The sequence below is a fragment of the Rattus norvegicus genome, chromosome 15 (genome assembly GCF_036323735.1).
Source record: "Rattus norvegicus strain BN/NHsdMcwi chromosome 15, GRCr8, whole genome shotgun sequence".
Lineage (NCBI taxonomy): Eukaryota > Metazoa > Chordata > Mammalia > Rodentia > Muridae > Rattus > Rattus norvegicus.
The window spans coordinates 41,798,336-41,813,285 of NC_086033.1; the positions used below are offsets into that span (position 1 = coordinate 41,798,336).

A 14,950-nucleotide genomic window follows, 5' to 3' on the forward strand; every position below is an offset into this window, starting at 1 on the left:
CAGTCTGTACTGAACCCTGCTCTGCTGGGTTATTTGGATTAGTGTGTCATTATCTATGGACTGTGGGCAAAGAATAAAATATTGGCTCGCCCGCCATTCAGTCACATAGCACAAACACCATGGGGCCTTTCCTATGCTATGGGCTGGGGTCATAGTGAGACACAGACACTGCCTAGCTTACCAGAGGAGGGCAGTGCCTGGCCAAAGATGCCTTCAGCTCTTCCTGACTTACTCAGACACATCCAAACACTGCCTGGCATGTGGGAGTGGGGGAAGGGGTGGGGCTACTGTGCAGCACTGGGGCCAGAAATATCCTGAGGAACATCATCAGCTGTCACATGGGAATCTGGGAGGTGAGTGAGACGCAGCATAATGAAGGAGTGATACCAATAAGCTGACAGGGTTTTACCGCCTCTCCCTGCCGGGGTTTCCTGGGTTGGCTGGCTGCTTGCCTGTGCACACGCAGCCTGCACACGTGCCTGCACGCACCTGTGCCCTGCCATCACCACCTCTGGACAGTTTTATATGCAGTCTCCTGCTCTCTGGAGAATAGAGGGCACAAAGCCCAATTGGGTCTCTGACAGACCAGGTCCTAGAGGTTCATGGGAAAAGGCCACTCACAGTCCAGGGCAATGACCAGGAGGCTAATTTTAACCACACAAGCCAACTGACCTTGGTGTGGGCAAGGGCTCCAACAGAGATGGCCCTAGATGGTACCCTGGCCCTTCTCTAAGGCAGCAGTCTGAGATAGTGTACTCTCCTCGCCCTCCTACCTCCCCTGGCCCTGTCAGCTGCTGGGCAGTGTTCCCTCCACCTCATCGGTCCTCAGGAATCTTCCTCCACCCCTGAGACCGGCTCCTGTCAGCCTCCATCAGCCTGTGAAGCCCACACAGACTTGGTGGTCCAGGGGCCAAGGTGAACAGGAGGGAGAACAAGTCCGGAGGTCTGGGGGAGCTGGAATCTGACAGGTTAGGCCCCCGGGTGACTCCAGGGAAGGTGCTTTCCACTATGGAGTGTGTCTGAGGGAAGGGAATGTGCACATATTGACATCCATCTGCATGCAGAGCCCTGTGCCTGCGGATTTCAGAACATTACACAGATCCCCCATGAGATGGAGAAGAAAAGCAATTGGTCAGGGTTCCCCGGCCCAGCTGAGGCAGAGCCGAGGGTGGCTTCTTCTTAGCTAGATCCTCCATGGCTTGACCCATGCATGGCAAGGCAGGCAAGGGCTGAGGTCAGGCCATGGGGATCCTGAGGCCACCTCTGCCTAGGCTACAGTTTTCTGTGCTAACCATTTCCACGTCTCTCAGGACACAGTAGCCAAGGAGGGCACTGCAGAGTCAGGGAAAGCCACCTGTCAGGGTCCCAGCAAGGAAGACCAGCGGGAGGCTCACCTTCAGAGTCTTGGTTTGCCCATTGGCAAAACGAGAGCAGGACCGCAGTCGATGCGCCCATGGGAGTGGCCAAAAGAGAACATGTCTGAGGCCTAGGCACAGTGACACACAGGTGGCACTGTTGGCCTGGAGAATGTCCTAGCACTCCAGGAGCCCAGTATCTTTGCTTCCTGGAGTGAGTGAAGACAGATGGTCCCCTTGGGAGAGGCCCTGTCTTATTCCTGGATGTTTCTCCTTGGGGTTAAGTGTGACCTCGGGAGGTAATAAAGTCACCACCTTCCATGACAGCTATAGGGCCTGCGCACCCTCAGGTTTAACTCAGCACAGTGTCCTGGATGCTCTCCAGTGATAGTAGGCAGGGATGTGACTCTATGAATCATGGGATGGTCCCAGGGATAGCTGGGACCCCATCCAACCTCAGAGCTAGCCAGGCTAGAGGCCGCAGCAGGACCTGCCTCTCCTTTTCTTGGTTCCTTCCTGTTATTTTTTGTGGCCCCTCAGCCCCCGGCCTGAGCTGTAGTTTGCTTGATACCTGGGGTACACCCCTGCTTCTCATTTCTCATATGAATGTTATCCTCTGTCCCCCAAGGCTGCGCTCTACAGTGCTAGACACTAAGTCAATGCTGGGCTTGAAGGTCTCCATCCCACTTCCTAGGGGTACAGTGATAACCACAGTCTGGGTGTCTCTTCCTGTCTGCTGTCTAGATGAGTGAAGACATCCAAGGCCAGACTCAGCACGGGAAGGCCCTACACACTGAATTGCTGTGCTGTCCCAAATGCAGCTCTGTTTGTAGGCATGCCTGTTTTAAACACACCACCCTGTGCTCTTTCTCCTAAGGGAAGCACCTAGGGAACAGGACTTCTCAGTGAGCAGCCAGTCTGATTGGAGAGTTCATAAACGTCTACTTCATCACATTTCCGCTTTCGGAAGAACCCAGAGCATGCCACCCTCTGCCGTCAAGACGCTGATGTAACTGGCCAAGCAGACTCCCCCATGCCACCCACCCCAGGTCCTCAGGAAAACACCTCATTTGACCTTAATTTCCCACTTATGAGAGGCTCGAGCTCATTCTGGAATAGACAAGAGGTTTCCAGAAAGTGTGTTGGAGTGGGACTATTCTGTCCAATATCCTTTACAAGGCAAACAAGGAAGACAAGAACTTCATCAATCAGCAAGGACTGTGTGAGACCAGAGGAGACTTACTCCTTCTCTCCTGTTGCAGCGCAAGGTGAGCATCCTAACCCTGACATCATCAGATTCTCTCTCCACAGATGGGTGCCTCTTACCAGCTGCATAGTAAGTTAACTTAGCCTTTCTGTGCCTCAGGGCTTCCCAGGGTTACGTAAACTGGCACCTCATACTCTGATGCTGACTGTTTATAAAGGTTCCATTTGCATAGTTTGGATATTCTAAACAGTGTGGAGGTGTCAACCTTTCTTTAATGATGTTCAACTCAGACTCAACTTTGATGTGGGCTATGCCAATGAGCCTGTGGGAGGTCTGTGTGTCTCTCCTGTTTCCTGGGCTGCTTCTCGCACTGTCTCTCTGTCTCTTTATCCCTTTGAGATGAAGGCTCAGAACAAGACACACCTGCTGTGTGCCCATTTCCCAAACGAAGAAACTGAGGTTCAGAGGTGTGAATCATTGTACCACATATCCTGTGGGAGGAAGTGCTTTGACTTGAACTTGGGATTTACCTGATCCCAGAAACCTGCTCTCACCCAGTGGTGTGGCCAGGTTCTAGGAAAGCAAATGCCTGTCTCAGGTAAGAATGGTCCTAGGGTCCCCAGGCTTAGTCTGTATCCTTCACCTGACTCTGGGTAAGGAGGCAACCATCATATGACCAGATCTTTCAGATGTAGTCCCCTTGCCAGTGGCTCCCATGGCCACCACTGTGTTGGGAGAACACTGCACTCCACAGACACCTCCCCTCCCACTAGCGCTCCCCACCCCATGTGTTTCCCGGTCCTATTTTCTCTGCTTCCCTCTTTTTTCTTTACAAATCCCTCCCCAACTCTCCTACTAGACCTGCTGATTGGGATATGGAAGGTTCTTTGTCCTGAATAAATGGGTGAACCACAACACCCGGGACCCTCCTTCATTCAGTGCGGGCAAAGTGCGACCCCTTGTGGGGAGAGTAAGCCAGCATTTGATGTCACCTCTACCACAGAGCTGGGAAAAGTCATGGGGAGTTCTCACAGAGCCAGAATTCCTGGGAAATAATATTCCTCAGTAGCTCACTCAGCTCAGCTGCAAAAGTCGGGATCGTGGGCCGTCATCAGTAATAGCTGGGGATGATTAAATAGGAAGCCACAGGCCGTGGATAGAGCTTGGGGGGGTGTGGGGGGGGGATGCGTTTATCCTGCGCACATGAGGACTTGAGTGTGAACCGCCAGCGCTCATGTAAAAAGCCAAACATAAGCGTGGGTGCCTGTAATCTCAGGGTCAGGGGAGATACTGGGGGATTCCGAGGCCAGGAAGGCTATTCTGTATAATTTGGGCAACTGTGCTTTGGTAGAGTGTGAACCCAAGTGTGAAGTGTGTTGATCCCAGCCCCTCTCAGGGAGCAAGTGGGCTCACTATTGCAAGGTGTTGGCATCTAAAAGGGTTGAGGATTTATGGAGACTGGACCCTTTCCACTTACTTTTCTATAAACTTAACCCTCCCCCCCCCAGCCTATATAAACAAAACAGGATGAATCAGAGACAGAAAAACAGGCGAGAGAAGCACCACACTTGAGGAGATGACCACCTCATCTCATTGCTTTCTGTCCATGTTCTAGGGAAACTCAAGGAGCTTGCTTCCTTGGAGGCCCAGACACGGGGTTTGTGGGGTGAGATCGCCACCTGCTGGCCAGGAAAGACAATGTCAGTCACGCCAGCGTCCTTTGCTGGGGGTAGGGGGTAAGGTAATCCCCCACCACCTTGTGTGCCACATCTGATCAGCCGCCGGTAAAGACCTGGGAAACAGTAAAACTCTCATGACTTTATTATAGAAAAGTCCCAAAGTGTGCGGGCGTGGGGGTGGGGGTGTCATACAGCCAGGGCTACCTGGAGCAGCAGACAGGGAGGCACCTGCTGTCGAGTCTTTCAAGGTGAGAGAAATGGGAACTCTCTGATCGATCGCCAGCCACTAGCTGCCTTCTGGGTTATGAGGGCTTCATACACTGTCCTTTGCTAACCTGCCAGACCCGCTCTCGGAATCATCCTGGGTCTGAACGCAACTGGAGGTAAGTTCTTTTTTTTTTTTTTTTTTTTTTTTTTCCCCGAAGCTGGGGACCGAACCCAGGGCCTTGCGCTTGCTAGGCAAGCGCTCTACCACTGAGCTAAATCCCCAACCCCCGGAGGTAAGTTCTAACCCAATCCTTCTTTGTGTTACATTCAAGGAATGGAGGGCACAGAGCAGCTAAGTAACTTGCCCAAAGGCACACAGCCAGGGAAGGGTGGGCCAAGGCAAGAGTGGACCAAGGTTGTACCTTGAGAGTCCATGCCCCACCACGAAGCCACCCTTGTCTCCTGGCTCCCTCATTTGAGAAGCAGGCCCGCCATTCCACCCCGACTCTGCAGCCTACCTAGTCTGAAAGAAGAGCTAGTTAAATGGGAACATATTAACTCAAAGTCAAGAGTCCAGCAGGAAGGAGACTCAGGCAGGGAACACTGAAGAGCCTATTTGCTGCTAAGGCTGCAGCTCATATTGGCCCTCCGTGGCTGTGTAGAAGTCCTCCAGCACTGACTGCAGGAACTCAAAGGTAGGCCGCTCCTCAGGTCGGCCTCGCCAGCACTCAGTGATGACGTCATGGTACAACTCAGGCGGACATGTCTCTGGGCATGGCATTCGGTAGCCATGCTCCAGGCTACGGATGACCTCAGGGTTGCTCATTCCTGCAGGAGAGTGGACAGGGAGCTTCAGGGCAGGTGGTGCTCCAGGAGAGCAGTCACTGGCCCTGGGGATGGGGGTGGGACGGCAGTAAACCAGCACTAGAAGGGAGAGAGCAGGCTCTGACACGCTATGGCCAGCGTAACCCTGGCAGGTCACATAGGTGTCCGTAGCGGAGTACCACTTTGGTTTTTCAGACAGGGTTCTTCTTGTATAGGCCAGACTGGCCTTGAACTCAAGATCTATCTGTCTCAGCCTCCCAAGTGCTAGAATCACAAGCTTGAGCTATGATGCCTGGCTCTGATGCCATCTAATTCCATTCTAATCTCCCCTTCCCATCGCACTCCTTTCCCCTCCCTACTCCTACCCTCCCCCTCCCTCTGCCCTCTCTTGCATGTGTGCACGAGTGTGCAGGTCTGGGCTTCAGTCTCTGTGACAGAACTCTGCTCTCACCAGTATGACATACCCATAGACAGTGAACCTGGGGAGTCACCATCAGGATGTCCCAGGGGGACAGTGAGGAGCACAGGAATTGTGCCTACCTGGGTAGGGAACACGCCCATATGTGACAATCTCCATCAGCAAGACTCCAAAGGACCACACATCAGCCTTGATGGTAAACACCCCGAAGTGGATGGCTTCTGGGGCAGTCCACTTGATGGGGAACTTGGCCCCTGCCAGGAAAACGCAGCAGCTCCAGGGACTGCCAACCTTCTACCCCCCACCCCATCCCAACCCACAGCAGCCCCAACCCCTCTCTGCCTGCTCCCACTGGGGGGTCTTGCAGGATGTATAGACTGCACACACAAGGATATAGGAAGACACAGTCACTTGCTGCTATCCTAGGAGTCCTTAAAAACAGTGTCAATGTCACTGGGTGGTGATGGTGCACACTTTAATCCCAGCACTCAGGAGGCAGAGGCAGTTGGATCTCTGAGTTCGAGTCCCCCCCTGGTCTACAAAGCGAGTTCAAGGAAAGCAAAGGCTACATAGAGAAACCTGTGTTTAAAAACCAACGAAACAAAACAGAAAAAGCAAAAACCAAACCAACAACAAAGCCAAGGTCACCCATGCATGCATCCATTTGGCTTATTGCTTTGTTTGCTTTTGACGTTTTGGAGCCAGGGTCTTGTGTATCCCAGACTGGCCTCAGACTCGATAGTAGCCAGGGGTAACCTTGAACTCCTAAACCTCCTGCCACCACCTTCCAGAGTGCTGGGTCACAGCCATGCACCAACATTTATACTCTGCTGGATAGGAAACCCTGGGCTTTGTGACAGGGAGGGACTGAGCCATGTCCCCAGCCCCATGCATGTCTGTCTGAGGTGGAAGCATCCTTTCCTATCTCACTCAGCCTTGTCCAGCAGCAGGGACCATGGTGGGTGAGCCGTTTTTAACTGCTCTATGCATCACTCTGTGCTTTCCTGCAAAAGGCAAACCTGACACTCAGACACCTCAGAGGGCCACTGTGTGGAAGGATACCAAGGCCCACTGTCAGTCATATCACTATGGTTGCAGCCTTAGTAGGCACTGAGAGCCAACCTCAGACTGAAGTGGCACTGGCCACCTCCCCCAGATGGTTTCACTGTCCCAGGCACCAGCCGAAAGTCCCCTGAGGAGAGGTATCAGTCCCCAAGTTGTGGCTTTCCTCCTGATTCCACTGATTAATGCATTTAACTGCTTGCTTGATCAATGCACCAGATCACCCTGCAAAGTCAGTTTTCCTCACTTGAAGTAACACAGTAGAACCCTCCATGGCAACCCTTCAGGAGCAAAGGTTGGGTGCTCACGCTTTAGTCAGAGCCACGTTTTCCAAAGTGTGCTCCCTGGCACCCTCCTTCCACAGGGGTTGATGGGAACTGGGTGGGAGAGAATACTTTCTCAACCTTGTCTGGGGGTCAGCGGGTGAGACAAGGGGAAGGAAGTGCAGGACTTCTCCATCCCATTGCTAGATTCATGTGCACTGGAGTCTCTAGGATGGGAAGGAGGCAGCTGGGCTCCCCAGGGGCTCGAGGTGCTCCTGTGCCACCCTACCCGCCATCTAGGGAAAGGAGGTGCTGAGCTGTCTGGGAAAGGATGAAACACAAGGTCCATTGGTCTCCCTAGTCATCTCCAACAGCAAGGAGACATCCAAGGGGGCTCCAGGGAGTTGAGAAGTTCCTGGAGTTGAGTGTGTGTGTGTGTGTGTGTGTGTGTGTGTGTGTGTGTGTGTGTGTGTGCGCGCGCGTGTGTGTGCGCATGCGTGAGCGCAAGCCCACATGCGTGCACACTCTGCTCACCCTCTTGGGCAGTATATTCACTGTCGATGATCCTGGCCAAGCCGAAGTCAGCGATTTTGCAGCACAAGGTCTCAGACACCAGGATGTTGGCTGCCCGCAGGTCACGGTGGATGGAATTCATGCGCTCTATGTAAGCCATCCCTTCTGCAACCTGAGGGGACAGGCCACACGGTGAAGGGCAGCAAGGATGGAGCCTACCAGCCCTTAAGTAAGGCCAGCCTCACATCCCCTGCCAGGTGGGAAGGAAGAGGGCTGAGTGGGGCATGGTGAGGTGGGGGAGAAGGCACCCACCCCTTCCCGTGAGACCCAGACTCAGGCCAGCAGAGAAGCTGTCATCAAACAGCTAGGCTGACATCTCCACCCCTGTCCTCCCTTTTCAGACAATTGCCTCCAAGGTCTGTGGGCTAGGCATAGCAAAGAAGGCTGGGGCTGTGGAAAGCCTCCATGAGACAGGGAGAAGAAATAACGAACAGGGTGTAGGGCATAGCACCATAGCATAGAAGGGCAGGGCTACTCCCTCAGTGGACAGTTCTCTCAGAGGAGTCAGTCACACCTTGGAATCACTAATGTACAATGGGCTGGGTCACTTCCCTGAGAGGTCCTAGTTATGACCTGGAACATGAGAAGTCATCTCTAGGGCACAGAGTTAGGGCCAATATTGAATAAGCTAACTATGGCTGAGACCCTGACCCTGCACCTGCCCCAGGTGGGCAAGAATGAACCTGGAGGAGAGACTGTCACTAAAGAGGAGCTTTGTCTGTTCCAAGCACCTGTACCAGGCCATTAAGTCTGTAGTCACTCACTGATGGATGGAAAGGGTGACTTCAGCTCTCACCTGCTCCTGCAGGATGTCAGCTCCTGAATGGATCCTACTTGCCCAGAGACTTAGGTACATATGCTCTCAACTCCTCTCCTATCGAGCCACATGCCAGCCCCTGGTCCCACATCTGTTTCCACAGTCCTTGCTTTATGCATGAGTCTCCTCATTTGCTCCCTTGTGAAACCACTCAGTCAATATGCATTTGCTAGTGCGAGACCATGAGGGCTGGAGAGTTGGAAAGCCAGAGAGTAAACAGCTTCTGTCTAGGCAGCCCTGGCGATGCTCACCATGTTAGCTAACACTGATCGGCTTTAGAAAGAAAACAAACCCTACACAAACATAGAAGACAGAGGTGAATCTGTGTCTGTGGAAAAGATGTTACAGAGGAAAGGGGATCCCGGCTCTATATAGTTCTTCTCCCTGGTGCTTTGTACCCAAGGGCACTAATGAGGCTTGTTCATCCATCGATGAGCAGCAAACCACTCAAGATCAGAGTCAATAACACCCACTTGTCCAGAAAAGCCTTGGCAGACATGCCCTCTGACAAGGGCCAGTCCTGAGCACTGGCTGGAAATCTGCAGATAGGAAGAGTCCAAAGCAGTCTGCACAGAAGTTACGGCAGGGCACTGAACAGAAGCAACATTCTTGTGGCTGCAGAGGACACATGGAGAGGGTCCAGTTTTCCCTTGGGGTGAGTCTTTGTGCAGCGGGATTAAAAGAGAAAGGGCAAGGAGAGAGAAGAAAAAGGAATGGCGGACAGGCTTCTGCCCATCCAGTGCCTGCCTCAAAGCCAGTCGCCAGGGTTAAGTTTCTGCATCCATCCTAACAGCTGCACTGATAGATCTCTGCCACCTCAGTGGAAAAAAGACACCGTGACCTCAGTTCCTGAGCTGATAGCAGCTGCAGATAGTATGGGAAGGGGTCGGAAGTTAAAGCGGGCAAGTGGGTTAGAGTGTGGGCGAGAAGGCTCCCCTTTATGGCTCTCTGTGTGTTGACTGTGTCTCACAGGCTGGCCACAGACCACAGCTTTCTTGCTGAGAGTTCCAGTTTCAACAGTCACACTCAGAGCAACCAGATGTGTCTTCCTGCCAGTTAGAACCCTCAGCAGAAATCCCCCAGGGAGAAAGATCTGCCCCATTTTGATTCTGAGCATTCCCAGCAGAGACTGGAGAGGGCCATACATGGATAACTCAAAGGGAACCAAAGGCCGATCAGTTCAGGACAGCTGAGACCTGGTTCTTAAAATTCCTGACGGTAGGTGTGTGTGTGTGTGTGTGTGTGTGTGTGTGTGTGTGTGTAGGGGGTGTCCCTAGAAAGTTTTGTACCTTGTACTCAGTGTGGCTCATGCTTCAGCAGGCTGAGGCCAGTTCCAGGGCTGTACCAAGATTTAGGGGTCTTGGAACAGAACGGGCAATTGGAGAAGGAAATCAGAGCAAAGCATGCCTGCCTACCCGCTAAACAAAACTCTTGTCTATTCTCCAGCTTTCCAACATCCACTGCCATCTCTACCTTCCTAACAGAACTACCCATGGCTGCCCAGAAATGGAACTACATTTCCCAAACTCCTTTGCAGCCAAGTGGGTCACTGAGGCAAGTGGAGTAGGGAGGGCATGTAAAAGCAAATGTAAGGGTGGTGGGAGGGACATGTTCCTAGAGGAAAGAAGGTGGGATTTTTATCTCTATCTTCTTCTTGCTGGCTAAGAGGCAAGGGTGGATGATAAAGCTTCAGTAGCTACCTGTCGTTCCTTGCTAGCAGGGCAGAAGACAGCAGTGAACAAAGCCTCTTATCTGTCCTCCTCTAGGGGTCTACATATTTAATAGTCACTACTTCAGGCTTTCTGTCCTTCACAGTCCAGCCCGCATCTGAACAGCACAGTCTCCTACCAGGGAATCCCAGTACAGTCCCAAAGCACAGAGCTGGGTATCAGCTCTCGAGGCTTCCTCTGCGTCATAGCTCACCAACCTGGGCTGACATGTCAATCAGCCTTGGAAGGGACAATCTGCTACCTTCATCGGTCTTCAGAAAATCCAGCAAGCATCCTAGGAAAAGAAAGACAGTGACTGCAAAGTGGCTAGAGCCTAGCTCTGATGGCTTGGTCTGTGGAGGGGTCTGCCTACGGCTGAGGAGCCTCATGCTTCTGGGAAACACTGGCTCCCAGACTTCCAAAAGTTAGTTCTCAGTCAAATTCAGGGACATGACTAGGGTCTCTTGGGTCAGCAGAGCTAGAGTGGGCTAGCTCTGGGCCTAAGGTTAGTGTTCTTTTCCAGCATGATGTTCCTAGGGGTCTTCATTGGTCCAGTCCCCTCCTAGACAGACTTCCCCCTGAAGACCAAGCATTAACAAGGAAACACCAGAAGAGAGAGCTGGGGCAAGTAATAAGTGTGGCTCTTCCACAGAGCTCACTGGCTGGGAGGTGCTCTCGAAAACTGCAGCCAGGAGGCAGGCACCCAGCATAGCCTGTGATGCTGCCCCTCTTGGTAACAAGGATTACAATTAGCATGGTAACATTGAGAACCTCCAGGAGCAAAAGTGATGTCAGAGCCATGGGGGATGAGGTCCTATAGGTCGAAGACTGAGCCAGGTTTGAGGAGGCACTGCAAAAGCTGCCCAGGCCCATTCCTCTTGTCACCCACCCTGTGAAATGTTCACAGGCTTGCAAAAGTTCCCATCACCAGGAAGAGGTGAAACTGGATTATTAGATCCACCTTTGAGTACCCCAGTCTATAGCTCTTCCAAGTTTGCAAGGCTCTGCTGATCGCAATTGGGCTCAAAGCATGATGTGTGTGCTTCAGAAGCAAAAAACAGGTTCTGGAAACATGGGTCTTGCTCTGGGAGTGGGAAACACACTCCAGAAGCAAAACTGGAGCTCTGGAAGACTGAGCTCCCCCTGAGCTAAGAACACAGCTCTCTGAAATCTATTCTACCTTGTTTCTCAGCCTTCCCTCTCATAAGACAAAGCTTACAGATCCCCTATAGAAGCCCCCTGGGCCAGGCAAACCCACCAGCATGTTCCACTCTTGTTTCTGCCCTTCAAGCCCTGTCCTGTAGAGGGTGAGAGGACCCTACCTCTGGCCATGTATTCCGTGACAATGTAGATGGGCTCTCTGGTGACCACGGCGTAGAGACGGACCAGCCTCTCATGCTGCAGGGTTTTCATCACGTTGGCCTCACCCAGGAAAGCTTCCGGAGACATGGTTCCCTCCTTCAGGGTCTTGATTGCCACCTTCATGTTATTTTTGTAATAACCTGAAAGGGCGGGAGAGTGAAGGAGCCATTCAGACATTGAAGACCACAGATTCAAGCTTCACTCTATTCGGGCCCAAGGTCTAAGCTGGAACATGTAGTTCCTGCGGGGGATGATGGGAGCTCATATCTTGTGCAAGATATTAGCTTGTCTCTGAAAACCCCACGATGGAGCCTCAGGATGTGTCTGGAGTCTGTGTTCGTGCAGTCTGGGGTGTGGAATGACACCCAAGTGTGTAAGGCAATGCTGGGGCAATGTTCTTCCCAGACGTGCCGAGCCTTGGTGAGGACCAGGTCTGCAGCTCCAGATAGAGGAGCCTCAATTCTGGGCGTGAGGCTCAAGGAGGCATCAGAGTGGACGTTTTGAGACATGGACCAGAGTAGAACAAGACAAAGGGCCTTATGTTACACCCGGAGAGTGCTTTCAGTAAGCAGCAGCAGGCAGCAACTATGACAGGATGATGTGGCCTCTGGGGTTGGGACTCCCACAGACACACCCCAGCAAGCATGACTTCTGTTTGCACAGACCCTGGAGCTCCTGACTCCAATATCTGATGTATGGCTTATGTCTGGAGAGCTGGGGTTAAGAGGACCTAGTGAAATGGCCAAGTACACATAAATCAGCCACAAAGACAGCATCAGGCTGAGAATAAGAGGGACTGGCTTGAAAATTGGGAGAGCTGGATTCGAGTCTCTTCCACTACAGGGAAGACAAAGTAACGGTGTGAGTTCTTTGGCACCTGGACTTATTAACTCATCCGTAAAGACACATAGCCCTGCCTCCACCCCTCACAGGCCCCTCAGGAAAGGGGGTGTGCTGTCCCTATGGAGCTGCCTGCCTCCTGTGGCCACTTCAGGCTCAGAACAGAGAGTAGAGAGAGGGAACTTGGGATGCCACAACTCACCCATCCAGACTTCACCAAACTGCCCAGACCCAAGTTTCCGGACCAACTTGAGGGACTGCCTGGGGATTTCCCATTCGTCTTGGGCCCAGGGATTCTTCGGGGCTGGGTTCACACAGGGCAGGGTCAACTTCTGACACAAACCGTCCCCTTTCTCTGTTTCAGGGAAGAAAAGAGGGTCCTGGAGGTCACCAGAGCAGATACGTCTTAATTACCACATTGTCCCACAACTGTGTCCCCTGTCTCACTCCCGTGTGGGAGGCAGGACGTGATTGATGTCTGGGATCTGCACTTTCTGAGACTGCAGGTCTTTTGCTACATTCCGAGGAGCCCCTATGAAGCACTAGGCCTCTGATCTCCAAATGATTAAGCTGAAAGTTGGCACGTCCTTAAGTCTGGTTTGGAGGACCCCAACCCAGTTGATTCACACAGTTTAGGGTCATGCGGTAGAGACCCCAGGGATTCCTCAGGGAAGCCCCTACCCCAACACCTCTTACCAGAATAGTGCTGCACCAGGGCCTGGAGGGTGGGGAAGGTGATCCGGGGCGAGATGTAATAGCCTCCATTGTCCAGTGAGCGGATCTTATAGTGCTTGACCATCTCCCCCTGGCTGGTGACGTCTTTCACAGATAGGGAAAAGGCACCTAGAGGGTTAATAGACACATTTGAAGTAAGACAAAGTAAGTATAGTTGGGGCTTATGAGATGTGAAAAAAGGTTCCCAAATTCTGTATTCAGTTCTCAGACGTTTCAACACTCTCCCAGAACACTCCCTATTGGCTGTCTGACCCAGACTTCCCTTCAAGCCCCTAAACTGCCAGGGACTCAGGAAACAGGACTGTTTCTCATCCAAATATGGGTGCCTGGAATACTGAGAAGTGAAAGGTCTCCAGAGGACGTGGAGCTTAAATATCTTTGATTTGAAGGATGATGGCTTCCCCCAGAGAATCAGGGCCTCCAGTGCAGATGCCTTTCCCAGAAGCATAGCAAACCATTCACCAGAGGCCTTTCTCTCACACTGTGTTTTATAGTCTGTGTTCACATTTTTGTATAGACAAGGAAGCAAGGCACACAAGAATAAAGAATTTCCCTCCTGCCAAGAAGTTTGTTTCCTTGAGCTTTTATAAAATGCCTCTGTCCAGCCCTGTGGCTACCACAGAATCTCCCATTTTCAAATTAGTTGTGAAATGAGGCCATTAAATGGAGGTTAGGAGAAGAGTTAGAAGTAGGCTTGGGGTGGGGGGGCATCCCACCCTTCCCACGGACACATCTTTGAGGAGCAGTCCCACCCTCCGCCACAAGGGGTCAGGCCTGCACACCTTTCGTGTGAGGACCTTGATACTATGTTGCTGATTGTTTTGGATGCTTTCCTCATCTCAAGACTTTTCTCCTCTTGTATCTTTCCTTGCCAATCTGTCTCTCACAGCCTATTTGCAAAGGGACACAAAGGGTCTGTACTGCTGTCCATCACACCTTGATGTTGCCATAGGCCTTGCTCTTTCCCAGCCTCCTGTGACCTGCCACTCTGACTGAGATGCTTTCTCAGTCAGATTCTCCAATCTTGACTCTTTGGTTCCAAAAAAATGCCAGGGAACTGAAGGCTATCTGGTGCCTTTCCTTTCTTAGCCCCTATCTGCCTCAGTCCACTAGTTCGTGACCACTGTAACAAGGGACATGGGACAGAAGCCATGGAGCAGGTATCCCTGCTACTCTGGACCAAAGCCATTGTGGGGCTTCCCAGGACCATGCACACACAGCAAGGGGGCGGCGAGCCTCCTGAACCCACCTTTATTGCTCTCACTCTCTCTGATGAGAAAGGAGCCGGCTTTGTTCATTGGAGCCAGCAACTGCCTCTCAGCATCCTTCCGGCTAATGGTCCTGAAGAACCATCTGGAAAACGGCAAGAGTGGGTGAGCCTCAGAGTTGGTGACACCCCTAAGTTGATCCTGAGATGTTCCTCACATCCTGCTCAGTTAGATGGCTCCTAAGGCCCTGCAACCCCACCCCATCCCATCTCCCATCAGCTTCTAGGCTCACATTTTCCCTGAACGAAGCAAGAACATGGGCTAGGTAACCTCCATTAGTGTTAGTCTGCAAAATTGTTCCTGGCCCACCACTGTCCCCTGGCATGAGTTTGTAATTTCCTTGCTTTCTGAGTGAATAACAGCAGTGCCTGGGGCTTTCTGGGCCTGGTTCCTTCCAAGCCACCTCTCTTTATCACGGGGCTTTTTGTCATGTGTTGTGGTCAGATAAAAAATGTTCCTACAGGCTTGTGTGTATTTGAAGATGTGGTCCCTGGCTAGTGGTGCTGTTTTGGGAGGCTGAGAAACCTTCTAGATATGAGGTCTAATTGGAGGCCATGGGAGTGGCACTTGAGGTGACAAGCCAGCTCGGCTGCCCTGCTGGAGTTCTAGCTGCTTCCTGCTCCACCAAGC

General features: G+C 52.2%; 1 protein-coding gene across 3 annotated transcripts in view; it reads right to left on the reverse strand.

The window, feature by feature from the left end:
- Positions 1-4,365: 4,365 nt before the first annotated feature.
- Blk (BLK proto-oncogene, Src family tyrosine kinase) overlaps positions 4,366-14,950 on the reverse strand; it is a 38,304-nt gene continuing 27,719 nt past the window's right edge. For 2 of the 3 annotated variants that reach the window (XM_006252188.4, XM_039093550.2), the window contains 8 exons: positions 14,302-14,405; positions 13,014-13,160; positions 12,520-12,672; positions 11,438-11,617; positions 10,334-10,410; positions 7,551-7,701; positions 5,814-5,945; positions 4,366-5,276 (listed from right to left, as the gene is read on the reverse strand). In XM_006252188.4, coding sequence (XP_006252250.1) covers positions 5,071-5,276; positions 5,814-5,945; positions 7,551-7,701; positions 10,334-10,410; positions 11,438-11,617; positions 12,520-12,672; positions 13,014-13,160; positions 14,302-14,405 — 1,150 coding nt within the window. In that variant the 3' untranslated portion in view covers positions 4,366-5,070. The remainder of the gene's footprint in view (positions 5,277-5,813; positions 5,946-7,550; positions 7,702-10,333; positions 10,411-11,437; positions 11,618-12,519; positions 12,673-13,013; positions 13,161-14,301; positions 14,406-14,950) is intronic. The other variant, NM_001025751.1, reaches the window with a different exon arrangement.